Source organism: Odontesthes bonariensis, chromosome 2, assembly GCF_027942865.1.
Source record: "Odontesthes bonariensis isolate fOdoBon6 chromosome 2, fOdoBon6.hap1, whole genome shotgun sequence".
Classification (NCBI taxonomy): Eukaryota; Metazoa; Chordata; class Actinopteri; order Atheriniformes; family Atherinopsidae; genus Odontesthes; species Odontesthes bonariensis.
Genome location: NC_134507.1, coordinates 12,107,805 through 12,132,625, shown reverse-complemented (window position 1 = coordinate 12,132,625; position 24,821 = coordinate 12,107,805). Strand labels below are relative to the sequence as shown.

The window sequence follows — 24,821 nt, the reverse complement described above, 5'->3', positions numbered from 1 at the left end:
TTTACTAGTAATTTGCAAGTGGGAGTTTTGAGAAAACACACACAAAAAAGTCAATATTTGTGTGCAGATATTGCACTCTACAGTGTCCTGCTGGGATGGTTATCTTAGAGGTGAAAGGTCAACCTGAATTAAAGTTTCTGAATGACTTGTAGTAAGTTGCTGATGATGCATTGCAACCTGCATTGGTTGACTAAATGCTCATGTGGCTAACCTTGTTTGTGCATCCCCCTCCTTCTCTCCACCCCAGTTTTCCCTTATCCCAATACTCCTCAAGTAACACAGACATCTACTTTGAAAGAGATGCCTGCATGTCAGTGTCACACAGTTTCCCATGATCCCTTGTTCTCTGCTGACTGTGCTCTTGTTTTCCTTTAAGGTCTGGCACACCTGATGATGGGCGACCAAGGTATGGGCTCTATTCCTTTTCCCACCATTCCTCCATTGTTCCTCCTGTTCCCTTTGTGCTCAGAAACATCTGTGCCCTTAACTCATACGCTGGCTTGAAGCTTCAGATATGGACTGCCGTCAGTTCACTTTTATTGAATGACCTCAATGACCTTTAGTCTCTCAGTAACTTGGTTTTTCCAGCTCATCTGCCTTTTGATTCCACGCTCTTTAAAATAGCCATGCCATTTGTCCCTATATTTTTATCCTTTTAATTATTCATTTTTTTAATATAACTTCCTTTTTTTTGGTAATGGTGGTGGTTCAAGTAAAACAGCACTTGCATTCACATTGTTTGAATGTAATGCATGGTATTGGAAAATCGCCCACTGACTTTTAAAGCTAATCCTCATCTGTGCTTCTGTAATGCATGCTGCAAGCATCTGCACACACGGTCTATCTATTCTATATTGAGCTTTCCATTTGTGAGGTACTACATATAGTCATTTTGTGGCAGAGCAGGGGTTTGAAGTGTTGTTTTTATTATCACACTCCCCATTTCTACTCTTATATTTGCACATATTTGTAGCCATCAAGCCTCTATCCTCTCTCATCAGTCTTTCTCCAACTTTACCATGACACTTATTGGTGTCTCCTCTCCCTTTGTTCTCCCTTTTTGTCTGGAATCTGCTTTCTTCATGGAACATTTCATCAAATCTCATAGGTAAAAGTAAAGGTACTATCCTTTTTGATTCTTCAAAATCACTGAACTTTGTAGCAGTATTTGTGGCATTATATACTCATGCGATGTATATAAGGTCACCGACAAGCATTTTCTTTTCCTTTTTTTTTCCACAAACAATTAAATTAAAGATTTTCAAGGTAGGTGCTGCTCTTGCTTTGCAATCACATGTTTAGCTGTGTCACCTGCTCTTTTCAGCTTGATGCATGGGAATCATAAATTAGACTCATTTGGGTGTCAGAACACCGTAGTTACTGCCCTAGTTCCAATAAACTACCAGCTCCCAGGGATTTATACTTTTTTTAGTTTAAATCATGGGGTTTTGAGGTTGTGCGGGAGTCTTGATCATAGTGTTGTGGGCCTCCCATCCTGGCTGTGATCCTCACCTCTTCTCCCTGAGGGGTAAGTGGACTTCTGATCTTTCCCATTTGACTCTCCTCCTCAGGGCAGAGAGGGGAAACTTGGCTTGTCAGGTCCCTACTGAGCATACAAGGTAAAACTTTGATTCTTTTATGTTGATTACTGCAGTAAAGCTAAACTTAGCAAGTCCTGTTTAGCTTTTCGTATTTTGATGTACTTTAGTGGTAATGTGTGTGGATGGCTAATTTTATCATAACATTCCATCGTTTTGTGTTGCTAATTTGAAAAGCAACGGTGGATTTTATGAAATTCAAGCATTACACCTGAAATCTGATATTACTTTCTAATTTCAATATAGTCTGCCCTTCCTTTGACATTTACTGGGTCATTAGTTCTAGTTTGGAGCAAAGTTCTCCACACCAATTAGCAGTTATTGTGTTATGTTAAATGTTATCTCATATCATGTACTTCTGAAGCTTCATCTTGGCAGGTAAGTTTTCAAGCTGACCAGTTGATGCAAGGTGTGAGGAATCATTCTTTGCTGATGTATTTGTAATTTTCTGCTGCTACGAGTTTAAAGGCTAATTCATGGTTTCCACATTTGTGAATCCGGATTTGTTTGCATAAACTGAACCACTCGTGAATTAAAAAACGGAGCTGAGGGGATCCTCAAGTGTTCACACTAAGTGAATGAACTGGACATGTCCCAACTGCATGTAAGCCAGGGAAACAATACAGCAGTACTTACTCCGTTTTGAGGATAGACTGTGCAAGAAGATTTACCCCATCCGACAAATTTCACAGTATGTCTGTGAGGATGCACAGGTGACTCTAATGCCTATGCCTAAAATGCTCTGAGATTGAATGACTCATTCCTGAAATGTAGTAGGTATGAATGGGACTGGATGTGCGTACCATAAACTCTGTGTAGATGGATAAGGAAACCATAAATTGGCCTTAAAGCTTTGTGATATATAATGTAGGTCTACGTGGATATCCTTCACACACACATATTCTCTCACACAGAGCCATATCTCAGATGATATTACACTGAGTAGAATTCAGTTTGGGGATATTTCCTCTAACCATATTCACAGCCTGCCTTGCCTTAAGCTTATCTTCATATGACATTTGTAGATTATGTTATGGGGACTGTACACGCTTGCACACTTGCAAAAACACAAAGGAATTCCATTTCTCCATCCTCCAAGGTAAGTGTCATTTCCATAGTCTTTCCTGCTCGTGGTTCGGAAAACGGATGCATACAAGTGGGCTTTTCCATCACATACATATTTCATGTGGAACAAATGGGATTCTTCTTTTTTTGAATAACTACTTTTTCACAACTTCTTTGGACGACTTCAAAAACATATTTTTGCTGCTGTCAAGTTTTGATAAATCCTAATTTGTTTGTCATTGATTCATTATATAAATCTAGTTTGGCCTTTTTTGTGTCCTCTAAATGCAGATCCCCATTTTACATTGTGATGTTGTCTGAAACTTCAATCCATACATGGACAAAATAAGTGTTAAGATCATGCTGTATGACATGCTTGTTTCAATATTTGTGTTAATTATTGACACTAGTTGAGAAGTGAAATGGTGGCGTTTTAGTCCCTTTTTTAGACCTACTTGCTACCCTCTGGTGTTTTTAGTCTATACAACAAGGCTTAAGTTTTCACTACACTGTACCAAACTCCCAGCTTGGACGTGGCAGAAGGAAATCCACAGGGAGACATTTAGATAATGCTGATGAAGCACAAATCTTGCCACGCGTGGCCCACTGCTTCTAATTTGGGCCTTGGTAAGATGTCTCTTGCGCTGTACTCAATCCAGTAATGTACTGCGTGGTCACAAACACATATCCCCGGATGAGTGTTAAAACTGGGAGTGAGGACAGAGCCTGTATTCATTGTCTGCTTGTAGGCTTGTGAGAATATTGTGTATTATGTTAGCCTCCCCAGAGGTCTTCCTGTGTCACGTTAACCACTTGTATGGTTTATCCTCTGTTTGATGGCTAACCCTTTGAGCATGGGCTTGTGCGTGTCTCTGTGTGTGTGGACATGCTGCTTTCAGCTGGAGTACCAGAGCTGGATTCCTAAAACAGTGTTCCCATCCAGCTCTAGAGAGCAGGGCATGCAGTAGGATAAGTCATAATACCACTGGCACACAAATCACTCGGGTATTTAATTGCTGTCATCACAATAACTGCAATGTGCAGCTTAAGATGAACTACAGGCTGTGCACAGGCTTACAGGTACAACTGGGCTAGTTCTAAATTTGGATACTTCCTAATGTAATTGCTTTTTACTTTCTAAAGATGGAAATCGTCCCTTTTCATCCTAATGTGCTCATGCCAGGGGTTTTTTATGATGTGAACCTGTGACTGTGCTTGCTTGTTTGTTCGTACATGATTTTTGCTCCATTTAAATGACAAATTAGGTGGGGGATATTTAGAATGCAGCTTTCCTCTTCTTGTTTATGTCGTGGAAAGCTGACATATCAGAGGCTTTTAACTGGGTGTCCCAGATTGGTACACTCATACAATACAACAAATACCTTCCAAAGGTAGCTTTCTATCGTGTATGCATGAGCTGACATGGAGAATGAAATATCAAATTATCAAATGTAACAATTTCACAGCTATTATAGCAGTTAACCCGGTGTGAATATTAGTCATGTTCTCACATGTGCAAATTGGCTGTGGTTAGTGGGTGTTAACAGTAAATGTCTTTACAGTTGATGAGCTGAACAAATAATGTGCATATATGTGATTCATTTTAGGTGTAAAACTTAACCTGCTTGATACAGAAACAATCTCATCAACAGTTTGTGCAATAAGTACTCTGAAATATTAATATTAGTATAGAATAAGTACATTTATAATAACACAACATACAAAACAACAGATAAAAAAAAAAACATTTTGAAAGTATTTGCACATTTCCATTGTAGTGTCTCATCTAATCCAGTACATGTGCCTTTAACCTTGAGGGAAGCTATTTTTTAAGGTGGTGTGCTCATGTTTTCACTTGTCATTGCATGGTACAGTGATGGATTGTACTTAAGCTGGGATTCCGCACAGCTCAGTGAGTAAATGACATTGGAGTGTTTTCAGGTCAGTGGAAAACATTGAAAGAGCTTTGCTTGAAGTATCATACGTAGAGTTTAAACACTCATTGACTTTGAGACAGCAAAATTCTTTATTGTCTGAATTTAAGCAAAGTGATGATCTCTGATCTCTGCAATGGTCATGCTAAAGTGTTCCAACACTTGTATAAAAAAAGCAACACTTCTACCTTAGATGTATTATCATGTATTGAGGAAATTATAAAAGTTTATTTTCAGCCATTCCTTCTTCTATTCAGTAGCGTCTCATGAAATACATTGAAGCTGACAGTAGATGTGACTTGATCAGCTAGGGCTTTGAATTTGTTGAGACATTTGTTCCCAGAGTGAACGCCACAGCAGCTGTACTGTAGGATTTAACCCGTCTTTCACTGGTGACACTCACTTTTTAGTTTCTTAAAGCTAAAAGACATGATTCATTGCAATGACAGTTTTATTTGAGACCACGGTGGCCTTTTTGCCTCCGTTCTTCCGTTGAGGTGGCACCAAAGTCACTTGGATTTTTTTTTGTAGTATGGAATTTTTTTTTACAATGTAGGTGCCCTCACAAGGTTTGTGCCCCAGACCTTAGTGGCGGGTTGTCACGTCAGATCAGCACATGTAGACTATAAGACAATGTGCTTCTCTTCACATTTGTTTCACTGGAATATGTGAAATGACCACAACCTCCTAACATAATATTATGTGATGGTGGTACACACTACTTTAGAATTACATGTCAGCGTCATATATGGGCAAAGACTTCTGTTCAAATGAGGGGGACGGGGGGTGTAAAAAAGGTAGCATGTTTATTAAAGGGTGAATTACTTGCATCTGGACTCACCTGTACGAATTCAAAGAAAGAAGCTTCAACTTTATGACATTTCCAATGAGCAAAAAGCAGCTTAAAATGGAGAATATATTCTTTCTTGAGAGAAAAGCAAAAGACAATGGAGGCTTTGTTCTGTGAAAAAGATTCTTTTGCTCCTTTCCTATGTGTCTTTGGAGTTTGGTGTAACCGACTGGCTCCACTCCACATGTCTGATCAGCTAGTTGAAGCTACACAATGATTGATGTGAAACAGATGGTTACTCCGATCATCTGCCAAGTATATTTCGAAAGCATTTGTCCTTTTCCAAACACTTTCCAATAACAACTTTCCAGATGGTTCTGTGTAACAAACCGTATGCTCATCAGGTCAAATATAGACTTTGACAGGAATCTAACTAATGTGTCGTGTTTAAGACTTTTAAATGTGCTGCTTCAGTGCCATCCCCATGAATATGGAGTTTTGTTGGTCTTTGCACCACCTCAATGTAACAAGAAATTTGGTGTATCAAAACTGCTTAATGACTTTATTTTGCTGTCATGTCTGTGGTATCGGCATCTAATTTTAAAACATATCATGCTTTTACCACATAGTGTTGTGGTTATTTCATGTATTTCTGTGCTACCAGGTTGCATGGGTTCCTCATGGGCTTGCATGAGCATTGGTTGAGATTCCAACTGGCTCCACTTTTTGCCTTTTCATTCACAGTGAACCTGATGACTTTACAGTTAAAGTTTGCCCCTTGTCATGATATGGCAACCTACTTTATAACTACAGTAAATGTACAGTCATGTCAGTCAGAAGCAGCACAAACAAAAAGCAACGGAAAGATTTTGAACAGCATCCTCATGCATATTCAGAATAATATTTTTGTAGTTTTAAGATGTGCAACAAGTTCTTTTGAATAATGTGAAACCAGCATGTCATGGTGAAACTTGTCAAAACTCGTCTGCCTTTTTTGTCTTGACAGGTAACAAAATAGCATGAAGTGAGCATTGAATCAGCGACAGATGTTGCTTTTGTAGCTTCACATGAAACCTGGAAAACTGTCAGTGAAATTCTTTCAGCTCCACCGACTCCCACAGGATTACAGTTGCTAAGCTTTAACCCCAAACATTAGGTATATCTGTGCTTGGAGCCTTTTCTCCAACCTTTATGGCTAATAATATGGTCACAATTATGAAAAGCAAGCTGTCCTTTATGGCACTTTAAGGTGGCTCATTTCTGAAGGTCTTCATTCACACCCCTACAGGAGGTCACTCACGCAGTTGATAACACCTTACAGTAAGTGGTCATCTGCACTCTAATTATGTTAAATGTCAGTGGAAGTGCTATGTGAGAAGCTGACACAGACTGAAAAAAAAAAAACTCAACTAGGTTCATTTGTTGGACATGGCTTATATAACATCCCGATATTTTTTTTTCTTCCAAAAAATGTTGTAAAAGAATAGGTGAAAAGCTGAGAAGGATTTGCATCACGTTAAATTAGTTTACTCTTACGTTTTTATGACTTAAAATACAAAAGTAAGAGAGGTTGACAGAAGTAAAATCAGTGCATACAGAAAGGCATCAAACATACACATTTCTTTGTTGCGTCGCAGTTTGTCACATTGAAACAACTCGCAGAGAAACACATGCAAAAATGTGGCATTACCTGGCAAGTGCTCAGCTCCAGATTTAATGTCTCAGCAACCTTTTTTTCCCCATAATTTTCAGAATCTTTGTTGAAGTGTCTCAGCTTTACCTTCATTTTTGTAGGCTTAAGCAAATAATCCAGCTCACTGACCTAATTTTCAAAGCTCATCCCTTTTCAAAACAGTCAATGGAAAGAAAGCAGTTTCCTTCCTGAAATATTTAATCGAATCCTTATCTCATAACTCAAAGGAAAGTAGATGCTGTTTTACACTTCAATCACTCTCATTAGCAGCAGGCAACAGCTGTCCATGGGCTGCTACTAAGATCTGTTGTTGCTACTTCTGGAAAGAAGTGACTACGACAGAATCAATGGAGTGGCTGCATGTCTGTGGCAGATAAACAAAGAATGTCACTGAAATTCTGTCACCCATAATTACAAATGTTTCCTCAGAACAATAGTGTGAAAAGCTAGATTAATGCTGGGTTGTATGTGGGGTAGATGTTACCATGATAGTGGTAGGTGATGATAGCCTGAGATGCGATGAGATATAACGTAATTGACAGAAACAGTTCGAGACAAATCTAACATTGTCAAACACTGGAAATACCTGAATGATTTACATCCTTTTTTAATAAAGACAAACAAAGTTTTTCATAGAAAAATACTGCATGATGCACACTATGAGCTGACCCTCGTCTGTTCAATTTTTGGGACCTGCAGTGACATTATTTGTTTACAACTGAATAATTTTGCCTGTCTGAACATAAATTTCGTCCCTATTTTATTCCCATTTTTTATCAGAATACATTCTTCAGAGCCTGAAATGAAAACTTTGAACTAATATGGGTTGAGTTTAATATGACAAAACAGCATAGAAGCGGGCCATTGAGGCACATCACTTGTTGTTTTGCCGCTCTAATTGGTTGTTGATCTATCCAACAGTGTTCAATACTCATTTGCATTTGTCCTGAGATTTCAGCTTATTTATGTCATCTGATTTGCTTTCAGATCAGAAACATAAAATGTATTCAGACTAACGCAAAATACAGCACGGTTAAAAAAGTGTTTTTATGTACGCCCGAGATTTCCACTGCCACAAGACTGAACCCCTGTAAAGCCATATTTAGCCTCTTTTAGTATCTCCATGTTGACTTTCTATGTCTAATTTGGGCCTGGTTTCCTTGTTTCTACTGTATGTTGGATTTAACTTCACATGAGTTCCAAAGACATAATAAGATCTTCTAAGCAATTAATCATTCACATTTAGAGATTATTCATGATATTAGGTCAGAATTGACCTCTTCAGTGCCTGCAGTGACCATCTTACCCATTACCTTGAGCCATCAGTGTTTGTTGAAACCGAGGTAATTGAAGCTGATGGGTCACACGGGCAATTTTCATTGCAACAAAGATGATGAAACCAATGCAAGGCACAGAAATAAAGCCTGTAATTGCCTGGAGTGAGATTTGTGTATCTTGACGTGGCAGATTGGCAAGACTGCGCTAAACCTCGGCAGATTAGTACATTACCAGAGATTGTGCTCCTGAGGGGGGATGCAGCAAGACACAGAAACAGAGTGAAGGACTTAAAGCAGACACAGAGATGCATTTAAATACTGAGCACAAGGAAATGGGCAGAGAAAGGCAGAGCAGCAATATGTGCAAAGAGGAAGCGTGATAAAGTGGGATTATAAAGCAAAGACATGCGATTGTAATAGACACAGAAGGAAAATATAATAATGAAGGAACAAATAAAACAGTCAAAGTGTTGCCTGAAGTCAAATGGAAAAGTAAACATTAGGTTTCTTTATTCATAGCAAACATTCATTTTCATAGTCAGACCTGCCTGCCTGGTTGCTTTCTTGATAGACATGTTTTGCATCTTTGTGCCAGTCTTAGCTTCATCACCAGCATTCTCAAATCAAATATGCAGTATCTTCAAATCACTCAATTGTCATAACAGACTGTTTTTGCGAGGTTAGAGGGTTTCAGAAACCTGTCTTTCTTCTCAATCAGTGATAGCAAAATCCATTGGCACACTCTGGTTATCAGTGCCTTCCCAAAGAATATTTGCTTTAAAGATGACAAGCATGTCATTTTTTGTCTCTAACCTAAAGAAAGGGAGAAGGAGAATGTAGAATAAAAAGGTTGAATCAATACAAACACGGCTCATCTGGCTCCCGAGGTAGAGTGGAAGGAGATCTGCTCCAGATCAATATTGTTGGTCGATGCCAGTGAGAGACTGCAGTGATGAAAAACTCCATTTCTTGGCCCACAGAAGGAAGTGGATGAATTGCAGCAGAAAATAGAGCAAAGGTAGATACCTATACCTAGGCTGTAGACTGTGAAATGCATCCTTTGCATGTCAGTTTGTTTAGTTATAGATGAGCTTTGAGGTCCACTCACTGGCCCCTTACTGACAAAATGCTGTCAAATGCTTTAATGTTGTACTGTATGTTGTTTGAAACCTCATTCATCTTTGCAATAGATATTACTTTATGAGATGAGATTGTATAAAATTCTCAAACAAATTCAGGTTTTAAAGTGCTGTATTTCACTGTAGCACTGCCTCTTTTAAAGAGATCTGTGGATCCCTCCAGCATATATGCTTCATTCATCTTACCGTATCCCACCTAGAGTCAAGTTAACTTCAAAAGGGGCTATTCTCCAGACATGTTTTGAAAAGGAATCCAGTGTGGCTGGTTTATATGAAGGGAAATGCAGCGTTAATGGATATGTTTTCATGATATTCACATTAAGATGAACCAAATTACAGATTGAAATATTTGGATATGGGAACTATCCTCAAACCTCATTGTTTTAGATCAGCATCTGATCAAACAATAATCAAGTCATGACACATGCAGCTAAACACAACTTTGAAGGGTTTGAATGAGTCTTCATTTGGAAGAGTTTCTCTCAGCAGGTGTAACTAAATCCATGTTGGTGCATACAAGTATTGAACAAGCAATCAAAAAACTTTGATATCAATACACTGTAAATAATTTCAGTGTAAATTAACAGTAAAATACTTGGCAGCAGACACAACAGCATTCTTTGTTACCTTAAACTGCCTTTATTCATTTCAGTATATCTATGTAGTGCTAGTTCATAGCAAAAGTCATAATAGGGTTGTATAAAGGGAAATTAAAGGAGTTGTTGCAGAAGCTAAGTCTCCACTGAATCACCTTTGCTCAGCAGTTTATTTTGCGCGGCTCAATCCAACATCTCTTTGGAAGTAGAACACTTTGCATATATCCATCCGTGTTAATAGGGGTATCTTTATCAATCCAGCAATCCACTGAACTCAGTGATAGAGGGTGTGTGGGGGACTGCATGACAGAAAATATTGTTTTGTCTTTGGTAAACTAACCGCATTAGGTATTAATTTACAGTAATTGTTGAACAGCCAGCAGTACAAAAGGGCCATAAAATAAGAATAATATTACCGTATGATTATTCTGAAATAATAAGATACTTAAGTAAATACGTACACATATTATATAGTAATCTGTAACTTTGTAGGAATCATTTAATTTGCATACGATAAAGATTCACAAATAAACACCAATCTAGATGTATATTATGTACGTATATAGTGTTACCCATGAAGTTGTAAAATATTTTTTTGCCCTTTCTCCTGAAATGATTGTGACAATGCAATTCATTCTTGATAGATAAAGTTTCACCTGGGTAACTGGGACTCAGTATGTAATCATTGCACTTGGTCAACAGTGACTACTGATATGTATAAATAAGAATAAAAACAGGAATGTGACTGACAAACAAAATTATTCCAACTTTATGGGGCAACTGTATTTAAATATTAGGATCCCACAGGCAAATTGTCCTCAGCCAATTTTGCAAATTACAAATCCGGAGGAGGACACGAGGAAGTCAGCCACAACTAAGTTCCTACAAAGACTAAGGCAGGTCCTTAAGAGTCAGCAGATTAGGGAGCACATGCCCTGCCAGTAATCAGATACCATGCTGGCATAATAACCTTACCAAAGGACGAGATAAAAGCCACTGATATTAAGACTTTTAAGCTTCTCACAATGCACAATGGGTTTCACCCCAAGTGCAGACTAGATTGGACAGTAAGCAGAAAGAGAAAGGACGGGGGTTAATGAACTTCAGAGCCACTATCCAGGATGGTGCAATAAATATCCAAGAATACATCAGGAAGATAACCCCCCCCCCGCCCCCCCCAGTGATCAATTGCTAAGTGAGTGTCTCAGGCAGCAGGGAGGAAGAGGAGGAACCATTATGAAATGATAAGTCTCTGTACCAGACTGAAGAAGTGGCTGATATCGAGAAAAGTCCTATCAGTTTCAGTGGTTAAAAAAGGCTGATTTGAAAGACATTATTAAGACACTAATCATGACAGCACAAGAACAGGCCCAGAGCACAAGAGCAATAGAATCCAGAGTCTGCCAGACAAGGCCCCAAGTGCAGGCTGCGCAAAGAGGCCTCTAAGGGTGTAATAGTGTACAGGAATATCTGTGCCGTGTATGGTTTTGAAGTCCCAAAGTCAAAATTGGATACCTGCAAAGGTAGAGGAGAATGATAGAGCTAAGATCCTGTAAGACTTCCAGATCCAGACTGATGGCAGGTGATGGCTAACCAACTGTACATTGAGGTGGTCAACAAACTACAGAAGAAGGCAGAAGGGATATGTTCAAAGTGACAGGAACATCAGGAAGAAGAAACATGAGAAGCTCTAAAGATACCAAGGGGCTGAAGCAGGAAGTTGAAAAGATGTTGGAATTGAAGGAAGCAGTATTAGTGGTAATCTGAGCATTGGGGGCTGCCCCCCCTTTCACATATAGTGTCTTAGAAATAGCTGCGCCCCTTTATTACAGGCATTACAACTGAGTCTGTAAGTACGGGGTCAGGGAGAAACACTAAGTGCAGACGGAGTTGCTTGTTTGTGTTTTATCAAAATTGTGAAACCAAAGAAAAGCCAAAGATTCAGTGGCGAAGTTTAATCCACCCTTTTTCTTTTGACAACCCTGGAGAGTGGCCAGACTGGAGGCAACGATTCGTGAGATTCAGGACTGCCACTAAGCTAAATAAACTAGATGAACATTCTTCCATTAACGGGGGCAGAGACCGGGGGAGAGTGTGGAGACGCTGTATGAACTGTCTGAACACTGATTTCGGGGTACTGATTCACGTGACGAGAACATACATGACCGGATCGTCGAATATTAGACAAAGATGTTTCACGGAAGCTGCAACTTACAAAGGAGTTAACACTGCCACTGACCATGGCAAGACATAAGAAAGACGAAAACTGCCCATCTTAAAAATGAGTGTGTAACACATGTAAAATGAGTGGACATTGGAGAAGAGTATGCAGGAACAGGAAAAGTGTGAGGGAGGTCCCCAAATAATCAGAACAGCAGCAGTCATATTTTCTGGGAGCTGTGGAAAAGGCAAGAAGGGTCATCAGCACCGTGGCCTGTGGAACTGCTGGTGGGCTCCACGCCCATTGAGTTTAAAGTTGACATGGGGCTGATGTGAACATTATTAGTGAAGAGACCTTTCACAAAATCCCTCTGGAGAGTTACAATGTCTGAGCACAGTGACTTATAAAAGTAAAACTTGCCCACTCGCTGCATACGTCATCAGAGGAAATACAATAAGCAACCTTCTCAGCAGGCCACTGTCAATTGAAATTAATCCTTCCTCTCCAACCCCATGAAGAACAGTGAAAACCAGTGGCGTACTGCTCCAGACGCCTCAAAGACATATACAAGCAAGATGGATGATATCAGAGCAAAGACATCAACTGATACAGAGCTGCAGTCTGTGATGAAGCTAATATAGACAGGATTCCCCGAACATTTAAGTCGCGTAACCATGGATGCAGGAGCATATGTCCACATGAAAACAGAGCTGTCAGAACACAGTGGACTTGTCCTCAGGGGCAGCAGGATTATGGTGACACAGACAATGTTCATGAAGGACACCAAGGCTGCGTAAAATGCAGGGAGAGAGCATGCTTTTCGTTGTGGTGGCCTGGAATCTCTGCTGATATAAAAAGGCTTGTGACATCATGCCAGGTGTGCTGTGAATTGAAAAGAACACAACAGAAGGAACCTCTCATTGCAATGGACCTCGCCAAAACTTTTTTGTTAATCTCATACTATTATTCCGGATTCATTGAGATATTAAACCTGCCAACAACAACATCAAGTCATTCACAGACTGAAAACTGTCTTTGCCAGATTTGGCATTCCAGACGAGGCAGTGAGCCATAATGGCCCACAGTTCTCAAGCTCAGAGTTTAAGGAGTTTTCAAAACTGCTGGATTTTAAACATATTACTTTGAGCCCTCATCACCCGCGAGGAAATGGACATTGCAGAGAGGGCTGTACAAACACCAAAAAAAATAAAGCAACCGGACCCAGTGGTGGCTCTAATGGCCAATTGGTCCACCCCCTGCTCTACCACTGGATTCAGCCCGAGTTGTTGATGGGAAGGAAAATAAAAACCACACTCCCAACACTGGAGAAAAGGCCAAAGGGATCTGTTGTGAGAGAAAAGGACAGGAGGGAGAAATATAAACAGGCTCTCTACAACAACTGCAGGCATTGAGCCAGGTCACTGCTTGTCCTACGTGCCGGAGACACTGTACTTTCCAAATTGTATCATGAAAAGCAGTGGTCTCTGCCAGCAGTGATCTCCTGTGAGACCACTGCTCCAAGATCCTTCATCATCAGGACACAGCCCCCTCCAGCAGTGTTGAGTGAAGAAACAGGGACTCTAAAGAGACAGTCAGACTATCAGAGACATTTCCCAGCATTCAGAGTGAAATTAAGATCAGATATATTGGTCATGCATACATGCATACACACAGAATTTGTCCTCTGCTTTTAACCCATCCAGGTTGGCACCTGTTGACACACACATGCACATGCACAGGGTCATACACTCATAGAAACAGATGCCAACCTGGAGCGGTGGGCAGCCATTCACAGCGCCCGGGGAGCATGGGGGTAAAGTGCCTTGCTCAAGGGCACCTCGGCCGTGACAAGGAGGTGGACTGACACCCCTCCAGCTGTCAGTTCCTCCGATCTTTTTGAGTGGTGAGAGTGTGAATCGAACCTGCCAACCTTCCGGTTACTGAACGACTGACTCTAACCACTGAGCCACGGCCGCCCATCAGCATATAAGTAATGCACACACTCATGAATATGCTAATATTAATGTTATGTTCAGTTATAACATCCCTCTATATGTATAGTATATGTGTATGTATATAAATATAAAAAAGGGGGAAATGTCATATATAGTGTCTTAGAAATAGGCCTGCCCCTACAGGCATTGTCTGAACTGAGACTGATTCTGCGAGTGTACATGAACGGGGTCGGGGGAGAAGCACTGAGTGCAGACGGAGTTCCTTGTTTGTGTTCCAAGTTTTATTAAAGTTGTGAAATCAAAGATAAGCCCCACGGACATAATTTTACAACTCCCAAATTGGGAAAGTGGCTCCAGCAGATCCCTGGAACAGATTAGGATCCTCAAGTGTCCAGGCCTGTGGTAGAAGACTCAAGCTTGAATGAGGGGGTACCGCCCAAAAGAAGGGCAACTGTGGCGATTTTTTAATATGTATTTGTGTGTGTGTGTGTGTGTGTGTGTGTGTGTGTCTGTTTTAATGTGTTCTTTTTACTTTTTCTTTCTTTTTTGTCCAACTAACACAAAAGTGAATGCCTTTTCAGTGATGCATGGCGAGGAAATGGCTGGGCTCCATGTGGGAAATTGAATAGTCCATTTCCAATTGAGTGTGCCCTGGAAAATCCATGGGGGTCAGTGGCAATTTGTCTCAGGAGGTCTACACCGAGAGTCATTATACTCAAGACCAACATGTCTCGAGGGACAAAGCCATTCTTTCGAGTGAAACTTGTATTTCCTTTTGATATACCAAATATTTCCCTTCTCTCCTTGTGCTTCCACTCTCAAATAGGTGAGAGGGTTTTTCTACCCATTAAGAAATGCAGCATGTGAGTTTCAAGTTGCATTCCAGCATTATAATAAGCACAATACCACACTTTTCAATATGAAAGTGAAGTAGCATCTCATTACAGTAGCCTCTCTTTCTGCGTAGCTTGTCTCTGTTGAACAAATTGCTCATGTCTCTTGTTTAATTATACGCAAAGTGCCATATCTATTCCTCTCCACCGTGGTTCAGATTACAAGTGTCATGAATTTTAATGGGCAACTGTGCTGTTATCAATCATCATAGTTTGCTCATGTTTCAGCCAGTGGAAAGTGACTTTAAGGCAAATCTTTTCTGACAGATAAACCCGAGATGCTGCCACGTGACTTAATTTTTATTCATGCTGCGGTTAACCATATGTGCTTGGTCTAATTGAAAATTGTGGCAGTGGTTTCCTGTTAGAAAGTCACTTAATGACACTGAAAGATTGACCGCTCATTAGATACCAGAACACAGCAATTCTTTTGGAGTAAATAGATAAAGTATAATTGTTCAAGAATGACCTTGGCCAAAGATTTTGTTGTCATTGATGAGCCTAAAAGTTACTAAAAGTGTTGTTGTTCATGTAGTGACAGTGATGCTTCCTTCTCCATTTAGAGCCTTGAAATGGTGAATAACAAATTATGCTCTTGTCAAGAACCTTCAGCAGTGTTTGAGCTGCTTCTGCCATTGAGCATCCAAAATAAGAAAAAAACAAACAAATGTATCGTTGTTTTATTGTTTGTTTTCTTAAATTGATGTCTTAAATGATGATCCTTGATGATGTTCAGATGATTAGTTGGGCATTAATCCTATTGAACCAGACAAGAAGCAAATCCCAAGACCACTCAATAAAGATGTCGGTTTCAAATCAGCAACACCCTTCTCTGTTCAGGCTTTATGTGGTGTCATTCAGTATTGACTGAAATTGGTGCTTCATATTTTAGAGTGAGAGGTTTCCATTTAGAAACCATCTTACTCTATCAGTGTGTCTGTCTCCCAGTGCCTGTCTAAAGAAATGTTTTTCACCTTGAGTGAAGTATATTCAGCTGGCTCTGTGAAAGTCATTTTCCCTCCTCTCTCATTTCCTGCCGCTGCTTTTTTTCACCTCCCCGACCCTCAGATTTAAATCACCTGTGCTTTGCCCACACATCCATAGAGAAAGGCAGTCTGAGATGACATGACCGCACTTGATCCATTGCGGTTGCATCAATGAGTTTCCCGGTATCAGTGCATTTTTGTTTGGCTTGTGGATGACATCCAGAGCGCCATCAAAAGGCAGCACTATGACTATTTTCATTTAATCGTTGTCGGAGGTGTTCAGAGGAGATGGTGATAGCTCAGCAACCCGGAAATCAGAAAGTATAATGTTTGAAACTTGTTTTTTAAGAATACCAAAACATTTTCCTATTTTCAACACTTTTCTTGAATTGACAATCGAGGTGACTAAAAAGAACGACCGTCATCCATTTGGTCATTTGAAATCCTAATTTCACTGAGGATCTGACCAAGAACCTCCACATACTACAGTGTGCACACCAACAGAGCAGGGAGTTGTCATTGACAGTATAGCCCAGCCCTGGTTGGTCATCTATTTTGCTCATTTACATAATAAACATCATATAAGAAAGTTTAAAACTACTAATTGAGTCAATGAATATGTCCCAAAAAAGTTGCAGTCATTCTGTCATAGACTTTAATAGATGTTGTTTTTGCGTTCAAAAGCGTTGCCACTGCTGGACATTTTTAGGCATATCTACATTGGCTCAAATGCTTAGACCCAGGAGATAAGGTCTAATCTTTTATATTTAGTCCATGAAAGTCCAAAGGTAGAGCCTGTTGACATAAGGATTCTTGCATTCGAGATTGGTTGTTGATTTTAGGAAATATAATTGTCCATAATCCCTAGCCAACAAACTAAAAAATGATCAAATATACTGTAAACTCCATATTGTATATTTCCTTTTCTGTTAGTCGTTCAAATAGGGGGTAAGGAACTGTAAAACATTATACCAATGAAAATTGTGGAAAAAAAGAAGAAAATAATAATAATCAGCAATTGACAATGACCTTATTTTTTCAGTTGAGATCAAATTACAATATTCTAATGAATGTACTATCGACGTGCTATTGATATTTTTTGTGTTAAAATCACATTTTTTGTCTATACAAATGCAGCAATGCAAAACACTTATCGAAGTAAGCCTTTTGAGCTTTAAAGTTAATGTTGATATGCTGAAACATCGTCTAATTTGTTTCTAATTTGTTTCTTGAACAGCTGAAGGTGTAACAAAATATGGATTCCTTCTCGGTATAAAATGGGGATTTTATCATTGGCATCTTTTGTCTCCAGTGGCATTAGCACCTCTCATAGATTAATTTATTCCCTTTTGTGCTCGAATGATCCATCATTGTTTTGTCTGCTCTCTATCATTGTATTAGATGTGTTTTGCACAGGTCCTTTCAACATTTCCCACAGCAGCTAAATGAGAAATAATATGCCGTTCTCTGGCTCCTCGTGTCTCAGTATTTTGCTGCAAAAGATGAAAATAATTCAAAGAGCTGAGATTTAAGAGAAAAAAGGAAAGAAAAAAACTGATTTATTTTTAGAGTCTGAATAGATCTGGCCAATTACTCAGAGTATGAGAGAGAATAGCTGGACCCTGATGTCAGTATAACAATATAATTGAGTTAGAAGTTCTTTCACACCTGTGCTCCAAATTTGTCCATGATAAATTTGAAAAAATTACAATGATTATGTTAAAATTAATATTATCAGTGAGATATTAGGTATGATCTCATCTACGTGTTTGAAAGGTACCTGGAGCTACTGCTAAAATAGAAAAAAACAACGGGAGCTCTTATGATTATTAGCGCTTGATACACTCTGCTGGCTTTGGGGAATGACATTATGAAGTGTAAATACACAGTATTGCTCTCAGGTGGCCTGACTGAGGCCATAATTCCCTCTCTGAGCTATGGTGAAGGTCACCAGGGAGCTGTCAAAATGTCCATATTCCCATGAACGTGCTACCACAGCATGGCTCCCAGGGATTAAAGTGGCTGTCTGAATGAAGCCAACCTGGATCATTAATTTTCATTTTTGTTTGCAGTCAGCTTGTATTTTGCGTTGGCCTTTATAATTTTGTGCTTGTGGGAATGGGCCACATTTTCATGAGTCAGAGACATAATTTGAACTTGGGATAGTGGTGCGGTGAGACTTTTAACCCCCCCCGACAAGTTAAACAGAATTTGCGGATGACATCATTCTCCATCACTGAGACTGACCAGGAATGAGACTGAAATTACATTATTTTAAAACGGGTCAGTCTTTGATGGTCTGATTTTGTTTAACAAACACTTAATCAGATGTGAGTACAGCGCATTGTGTACTGATATTGATCATATTTGTTTTATTATCTTACAACTCCTTATCTCTTAACTCTGCTACACAGAGTTTTTTGGCATTGTTGAGAAGTATATAGTACTCAGCAAGAGAGTACTCAAAGAGAGTATATCAAAGCTAAAAAAGGCTTGGTTTTACATACAAATAGAGGATATCAGACTGCATCAGTTAGGTATGTTGAGGGGGCATCCCATCCACACTTTTTTTCCTTAGTTTCTATAAAATTTATTTCTAGCTTTTAGAATAGCCCCTTCACCCATAGGAAGTAAAAGAATCAAAGCTCAATACACAGTTACCTGCTTGACAACAGCAAGAGTGTGCTCTGTTCAAGAACACCCCCCTGTTTTCTGCTTTCTTTGCTTTGCAATTAAACTTTGGGAGAAGTCAAGGTAGAACTCGTAAATCAATTAATTCAACATTGAACAAGAATATTGTTCACATCTTAACGCATGACCATGCTGTAAGGGCATTAGTGTTGGATATGAATGCACATATCAAACATTTGATCAATAAGTGATCGCGACAAGGTCAGAAACGAGTATCAAGGGAAGTAATGATCCTCTTGCTTATGTTAGAATCCTGTATGCTGACCTAGTTTTACACCAGTGGAGAATCATGGCATTAAACAATTAACAACTCACTGTTTTATTTAACAGCCAGGAGTTGCATGATTATATTGGGACGCACTTGTGTCTTTTCCTTTTTTAATTAAAAACAGGCACATCATTGAAAACTGTTTCTTCAGTTTCTTTTCAACAGTTTCGAATCCCTCATGTTTGTGCAGAATATTGGAAATTTAAAACAGTTTTTCACTAAATAATATGATGCCTCACAATTTATCATACATCAATTATGTTCACACTGATGTAGATGTATTTTATAAAAAACTGCACTACATTTGTCATCATCACTCATATTGCACTAGATGCAACAGGTATGTGTGACATTTAGTGTCACCATAACTCATAGCAGTGGGTAAGCTTTAGCATCAATTTTCTATGTGACAGGTTATTATTGTGAAACTATGTATTATTTTGTCATTTATGTGTTACTTTAAGCCGAACCATGATGTTTCCTTAACCTAAAACATATGAAATACCTGCACTCACTGTAGTACAATAGTCCAGTTTAATATTGGACAAAGTTCAGAGTGGATGTGTTTCTTTCATAAGACATCTTCAACTTATGGCTGAAACATGTCCATTTTGAACTTTGCCCGCTATTAAACTGGGCTATTGTACTACAGTGAGTGCAGGTATTTCATATGTTTTAACCTTAGATAAGTATGTGTACCAAAGTTATCATTCTGTCCAAAAAAATTTTTGGGGAAATTTGCATGCTGCTTATCACTCCTATACTCACGCTATTAACCGTAACCAAGTAGTGGTACCTAAACCTAACCAAACAGGCAGTGAATTGGAAATTAAAGCAAGTTGAAAAGTAAGTGCTTTAAACTGATTTCAGATTCTGGTTTCATGAGTTCATGTGTTCATATTTCAATGTTCATATTTATGAGAAACCAGCGACTTGACAAACTGGCAGTGTCTGAACATATTTATTGCTGTTCAATAAATACATTTCTATGACATTGTCCATGATCTTTATTGTTTTGGTTGTAAAGAAACTGTGTATGTAACATTTAGCAGTACAGAAGATACATTTGCTGTTAAGGTATAATTCAGAGGCGTTGCCAGTGACTAGAATAGGCCTGTAGATAACAGCTGAGGATGCCTAGCACATCATTAAGTGTGAAATATAACAACTCGCCCCTGAGCTGCCTACTGTTCCCCTGGAGAAATGACAGCCAGATAGAGCTTTGTACAATTACGACTGCAAGAAGCACAGCCCTACCTTGCTCACATTACTTCATTTTGATGCCGCTTTGATAGGGACACAACAAAAGAACAGAGCAGTTAAAATTCTGTTTGTCTTCTTGTTGCAAAGCCAGATTGTGGTTTTTCATTCCCCCAACAACATAGAAGACTGCTTCTATTTTTCTGATATAGCAGCAAAACTTAAACTTATTATATTTATTCATTTAACTGTACTTATATGCATGTGTCTGTAAGCATGACCCAAAGTGTGTTTTTATCACTTCAGTGATTGTGAGTTTGGCTTAAAAACATGGGTGACCTACAATTCAATACAAAATCTGAGAGAATCCTGTGTGCGGAGCAATCTGCTGCTCTGCTAATGTGCTTTTTGAGCAGTCTATACATAGCGTTCACCTCTTCTTATGCATATATAGCAATACGTACATCCAAAGTGTGCCTTGAGGCAAATTACCAGTAAACCTATATCCAAGGACTGCCTGGAAAGAGAGAAAGAAAACATTACATTACCTATGAAGATGCAGTTCTATAAAACAGGAAATTGAAACGTACTTTAAAAGGCAGGATGTTTTACTCCTCCGACTCATCTTTTCTTTTTATATTCTGGTTTCTGTGTGAGACCTGACCGCATTGCTCTGAAATCATCTGCCTAGTTTAGAGGTTCATTGTGTTGTGTTCGCGTGGCAGCATTATTGTCATTTTATGAGCTTAAATGTAATCAAATACTACCTCGAGAGTCACTTCATTAAACATTTGGAACAGCAAAGTAATTAGTAGCAATATGAAACAACAGTAACAAAGCCAAAGACCAGCTTTCATTTCATATACACATTCAGCTTTATTCTTTTCTGATACATGTAATCTATGTAGAACCATTCTGATGGTATCAGCATTATACAATCACAAAGATAGCATATAATTTACAAATAATAAACTGCTACATTTGTTGACGCTGGTATTTCACTATCTTTCCAGCATCGCTCATACTTCAGGACCCTTGGGATCCAGAGATGAGTTTTGAAAAAAGTCTCCTAACACTGTGGTTTTTCAGACTGCTGACAAGCTGTTCTCCAGCTATTAAATCCATTCCTCACTGTCAGTGGAGCTGGAATAGCTTAGACCTGACTGAGGAGATGCTGGCGCTCCTGCTGCTGTGGGACCTACATATATATTCTACACTGATGGCCGTGGAGTGCATGCTGTGTATCGTGCCACAACTAATCTACAGTAGGAATGCTGTGGAGCTGAGCTTGTTGGGAACTAGGAACCTATTGCACTTACGTGCCGTCATTGACATTGTACTTTAGGGTTTATAAGTGCTGTGCCGAAAGGAAGTCACTGTTTGTGGAACACAAAATTTGTGGTTTGTGGTTAAAATATTTAACCACAGATGATTCCATCACAACGCTCAGATTCCGTGCAGTCTCCATATCAGCTGGCAGACATGCTGGCTTAGGTTTAAAAATAGGTTTTTATCATAGACTGCATACATGTGTAATAGAGGGGCATAATGATATTATGATATTGGAATTTGACATGATGCATGCGGGTTGTATCTGACTGAGATATGGTTTACCTTTGCAAGCCCACTGACTTATCTATTTTGCTCCAAATAGAACCATTCTTTCATTCATATTCCATATCCGCCTTATCCCATTTAGGGTGGTGGGGGGCTGGAGCCTATTCATTATTGGGTGAGAGGCAGGGTACACCATGGACAGGGGGTTAGTCCATCACAGAGCCAACACAACAACAGAAAATGAGACAAACAACCCGCTCGCACTCGCTCCTAGATTTAATTTAAAAACCATCAGTTAACCTAACGTGCATGCTTTTGGACTGTGGCAGGAAGTTGGACAATCTTGCGAAATCATACATGGTCCACGAAGAAAGCCAAGACTCGAACCATAAAGCCTCTTGCTGTGATTTGAAAACCACCACATTTGACTGGAACCAAAATGTTTAGTAAAGTCACAAACCAAAACAGAAATAGGATAATTTTTTTCCACTGGCTTTCAGAAAGGGTGCAGGATGATGACTCTTCTGTTTGAGCTCAACTTTTCAGACCAAAGGATGCGTTTGAAAGGCAAATCTTAATTCCCATCCATGCATGAATCATCCGTCTGTCAAAGCCTACAAACACATAAATGCAAAGCTTGGAGATGGGGAGATTATTTCTCTTGTGAATGTGACCCTGCAAATCTCACAGGACTTCCTCTGCCTTGGTTAGTGAGGAAGCTGGAGCGCCCACAGAAAAACCCACACAGGCACAGAGAGGGCATGCAAACCCCACAGAGAGGCTGCAGCCGCCAGTGGGTTCAACCCTGCAACCTTCTTGCTGTGAGACTGCAGTGTTATTTACTGCACCGCTTTGCTACCAACATCATTGTAGATGCTTCTTCAAATGCTACATTTTTTTTAACTACTAAGAGAAGTTGCTTTTTTTTTAGCATAATTTATATTTAAACAGATTTTTTTTATCTTTAGCAAAGTCTTGTTCCAAATGAATTAACAATGAACAGTACACAGGAGCATGCACAAGTCACCAAAAACACACCGTGTGTGTCCATTTTAGTTTCAAGCTTGCAGACATATTAACACAAAACCCCATGTCGACCAAGTAAGCCAAAGATTGATAAGAAAACAAGAGAGCTGACAAAGGATTTCTAGTATCAAACTAATTGTTACGAACTCTATCTTGAGTCTTATTTGAGAAACAAATGGCCCTGTCATCAACAACACACCATCTATAATTCTTTGTCCTCTTTTTCCATAAACAGTTATTCTATTCTATGCCGGCCTTGGTGCCAGAAGATAAATAAGGGGAATTAATTTGTGTCAGGATGACAGGAAAGCGTTGCTCTGCTTGGCAGGAAAAACAGAGCAGAGAGTGTTATTAATGACTCAACGTGAGGACTGCAAGGACCACAGTCGCTCAAAAAGAGGTCAGAAGAGAGAAAGGCGAGCCAGTGGTACGGGGAGGACGGAAACAGGCTGTTAATACTAGAATAAAGGGAATATTTTGTAAAGTCGCAGATGAAGAGAGGAAACGAGTCTTAGGATGTTAGAAGACCCATCAGTCCTCAGCGCCCCTTGCTTGTCCTAGTTTTTAATGTCAGCAGCCTTGCTCTCAGCCTTGTGACGTGATGGTGTAATGTAAATAAAAGGCTCCTTACTGCTGACTTAGGAGGTGTGTGTTGTGTGGAGGTAGCAGTCAGATCTGGGAAGCTGTGACCACCTAAAATGAGAGCACAACTGTGTCTGTGTTGGTTGGTTCCATTCTCTAACTTGACTTTAGAATGGGAAGCATCCTCGGTCTTTTTGCGTGTGTGATCGCCTGAGTTGCAAAATTTTGTTATTTCACGTTAGGAATTCTCTAAATATATCTTTTAATGGACAGGACACATTTGAATTAAATATGACATCCCATAGTTCCCTAAACTATTCAGAATTTATATACATCTGACCCAAAAATCTGCCAAAAACATTCATAACCTAAAGTAATGCACTATGTTACACCTGTACCAGAGTGGAAACTTTGAATCCACAAAACTCAACAAGGTGAAACCCATAAAAATAGCAAAAGACAAAAAAAATGCTTAATACAAACACTTTACAAACAGTTTGAATGACTTTGGAAGTCACAAGTTAGTTTTGTAATTGCCAAGTTTAATGGAATAATATCTAATCAATTGAATATAGTCAAACACCCACACATTCTTCATGTGTGGGTGAAGACATTCAACACAAATGTTAAACTGACTAATATATATATATATATATATATATATATATATATATATATATATATATATATATATATATATATATGTATATTAACATCTTTTTAGATTATGGGTTATCACAAATATGTATTGTTATAGAGTATGAATGCCAAGTTTTTAAATGTTAAACTTTGCCAATCTTACCACAATAGTTCCCATACTTTTTTGTTTTATAAGCCTTGGGTGAGTTTACAAAGAACAAAAATAAAAACGGAAATTATGTCATTGTCATGTTTCCCCCAAACCAATCAGCAACACCTGAGTAAAAAATAACTCAGTCTGAGTGAACATGCATGTCCAGCACAGAGCTCAAATAACTCTATGGCCAAGCTCCTAGGCCACGACAAAGTAATGAGGGTTACTTAAAGAAATTCTTTTCATTTACCAAAACTTAAATTAATTTAAACACAGAAAAAGTAATGGCTGGCAGGCATATGTCCTGCCAGTTTAACTTAGATAAAACTAAAGAAAGAAAACAAAAATAAAAATAAATAAAGAGATCAAACACAGAGCACAGGGTTACCAAGAAGGTAGAAGCAGCTGCACTCCCAGGAGGAAGTGGATCTTATGCTTGGAGAGACTAGCCATCTGCCTCCAAATCCCCTGGAGCGCAAATCACCTAGAGACCTGCAACACAAAGCATATACATCCAAACTCCTAAGCCCAAGGCTCAAAGAGTAGCTCTGAGAACGTCACACGTTGTTAATGCAAGCCTGAAACGACGCCTCCATGCCCACTTGGGCATTATTATT

General features: G+C 39.2%; 1 protein-coding gene across 16 annotated transcripts in view; it reads left to right on the top strand.

Moving 5' to 3' along the window:
- LOC142391472 (neurexin-1a-like) overlaps positions 1 to 24,821 on the top strand; it is a 250,712-nt gene that overhangs the window by 24,337 nt on the left and 201,554 nt on the right. For 9 of the 16 annotated variants that reach the window (XM_075477260.1, XM_075477242.1, XM_075477284.1 and 6 more), the window contains 2 exons: positions 377 to 406; positions 1,572 to 1,619. In XM_075477260.1, the coding sequence (XP_075333375.1) occupies positions 377 to 406; positions 1,572 to 1,619 (78 nt within the window). The remainder of the gene's footprint in view (positions 1 to 376; positions 407 to 1,571; positions 1,620 to 24,821) is intronic. The other 7 variants (XM_075477362.1, XM_075477349.1, XM_075477315.1 and 4 more) reach the window with 1 other exon arrangement.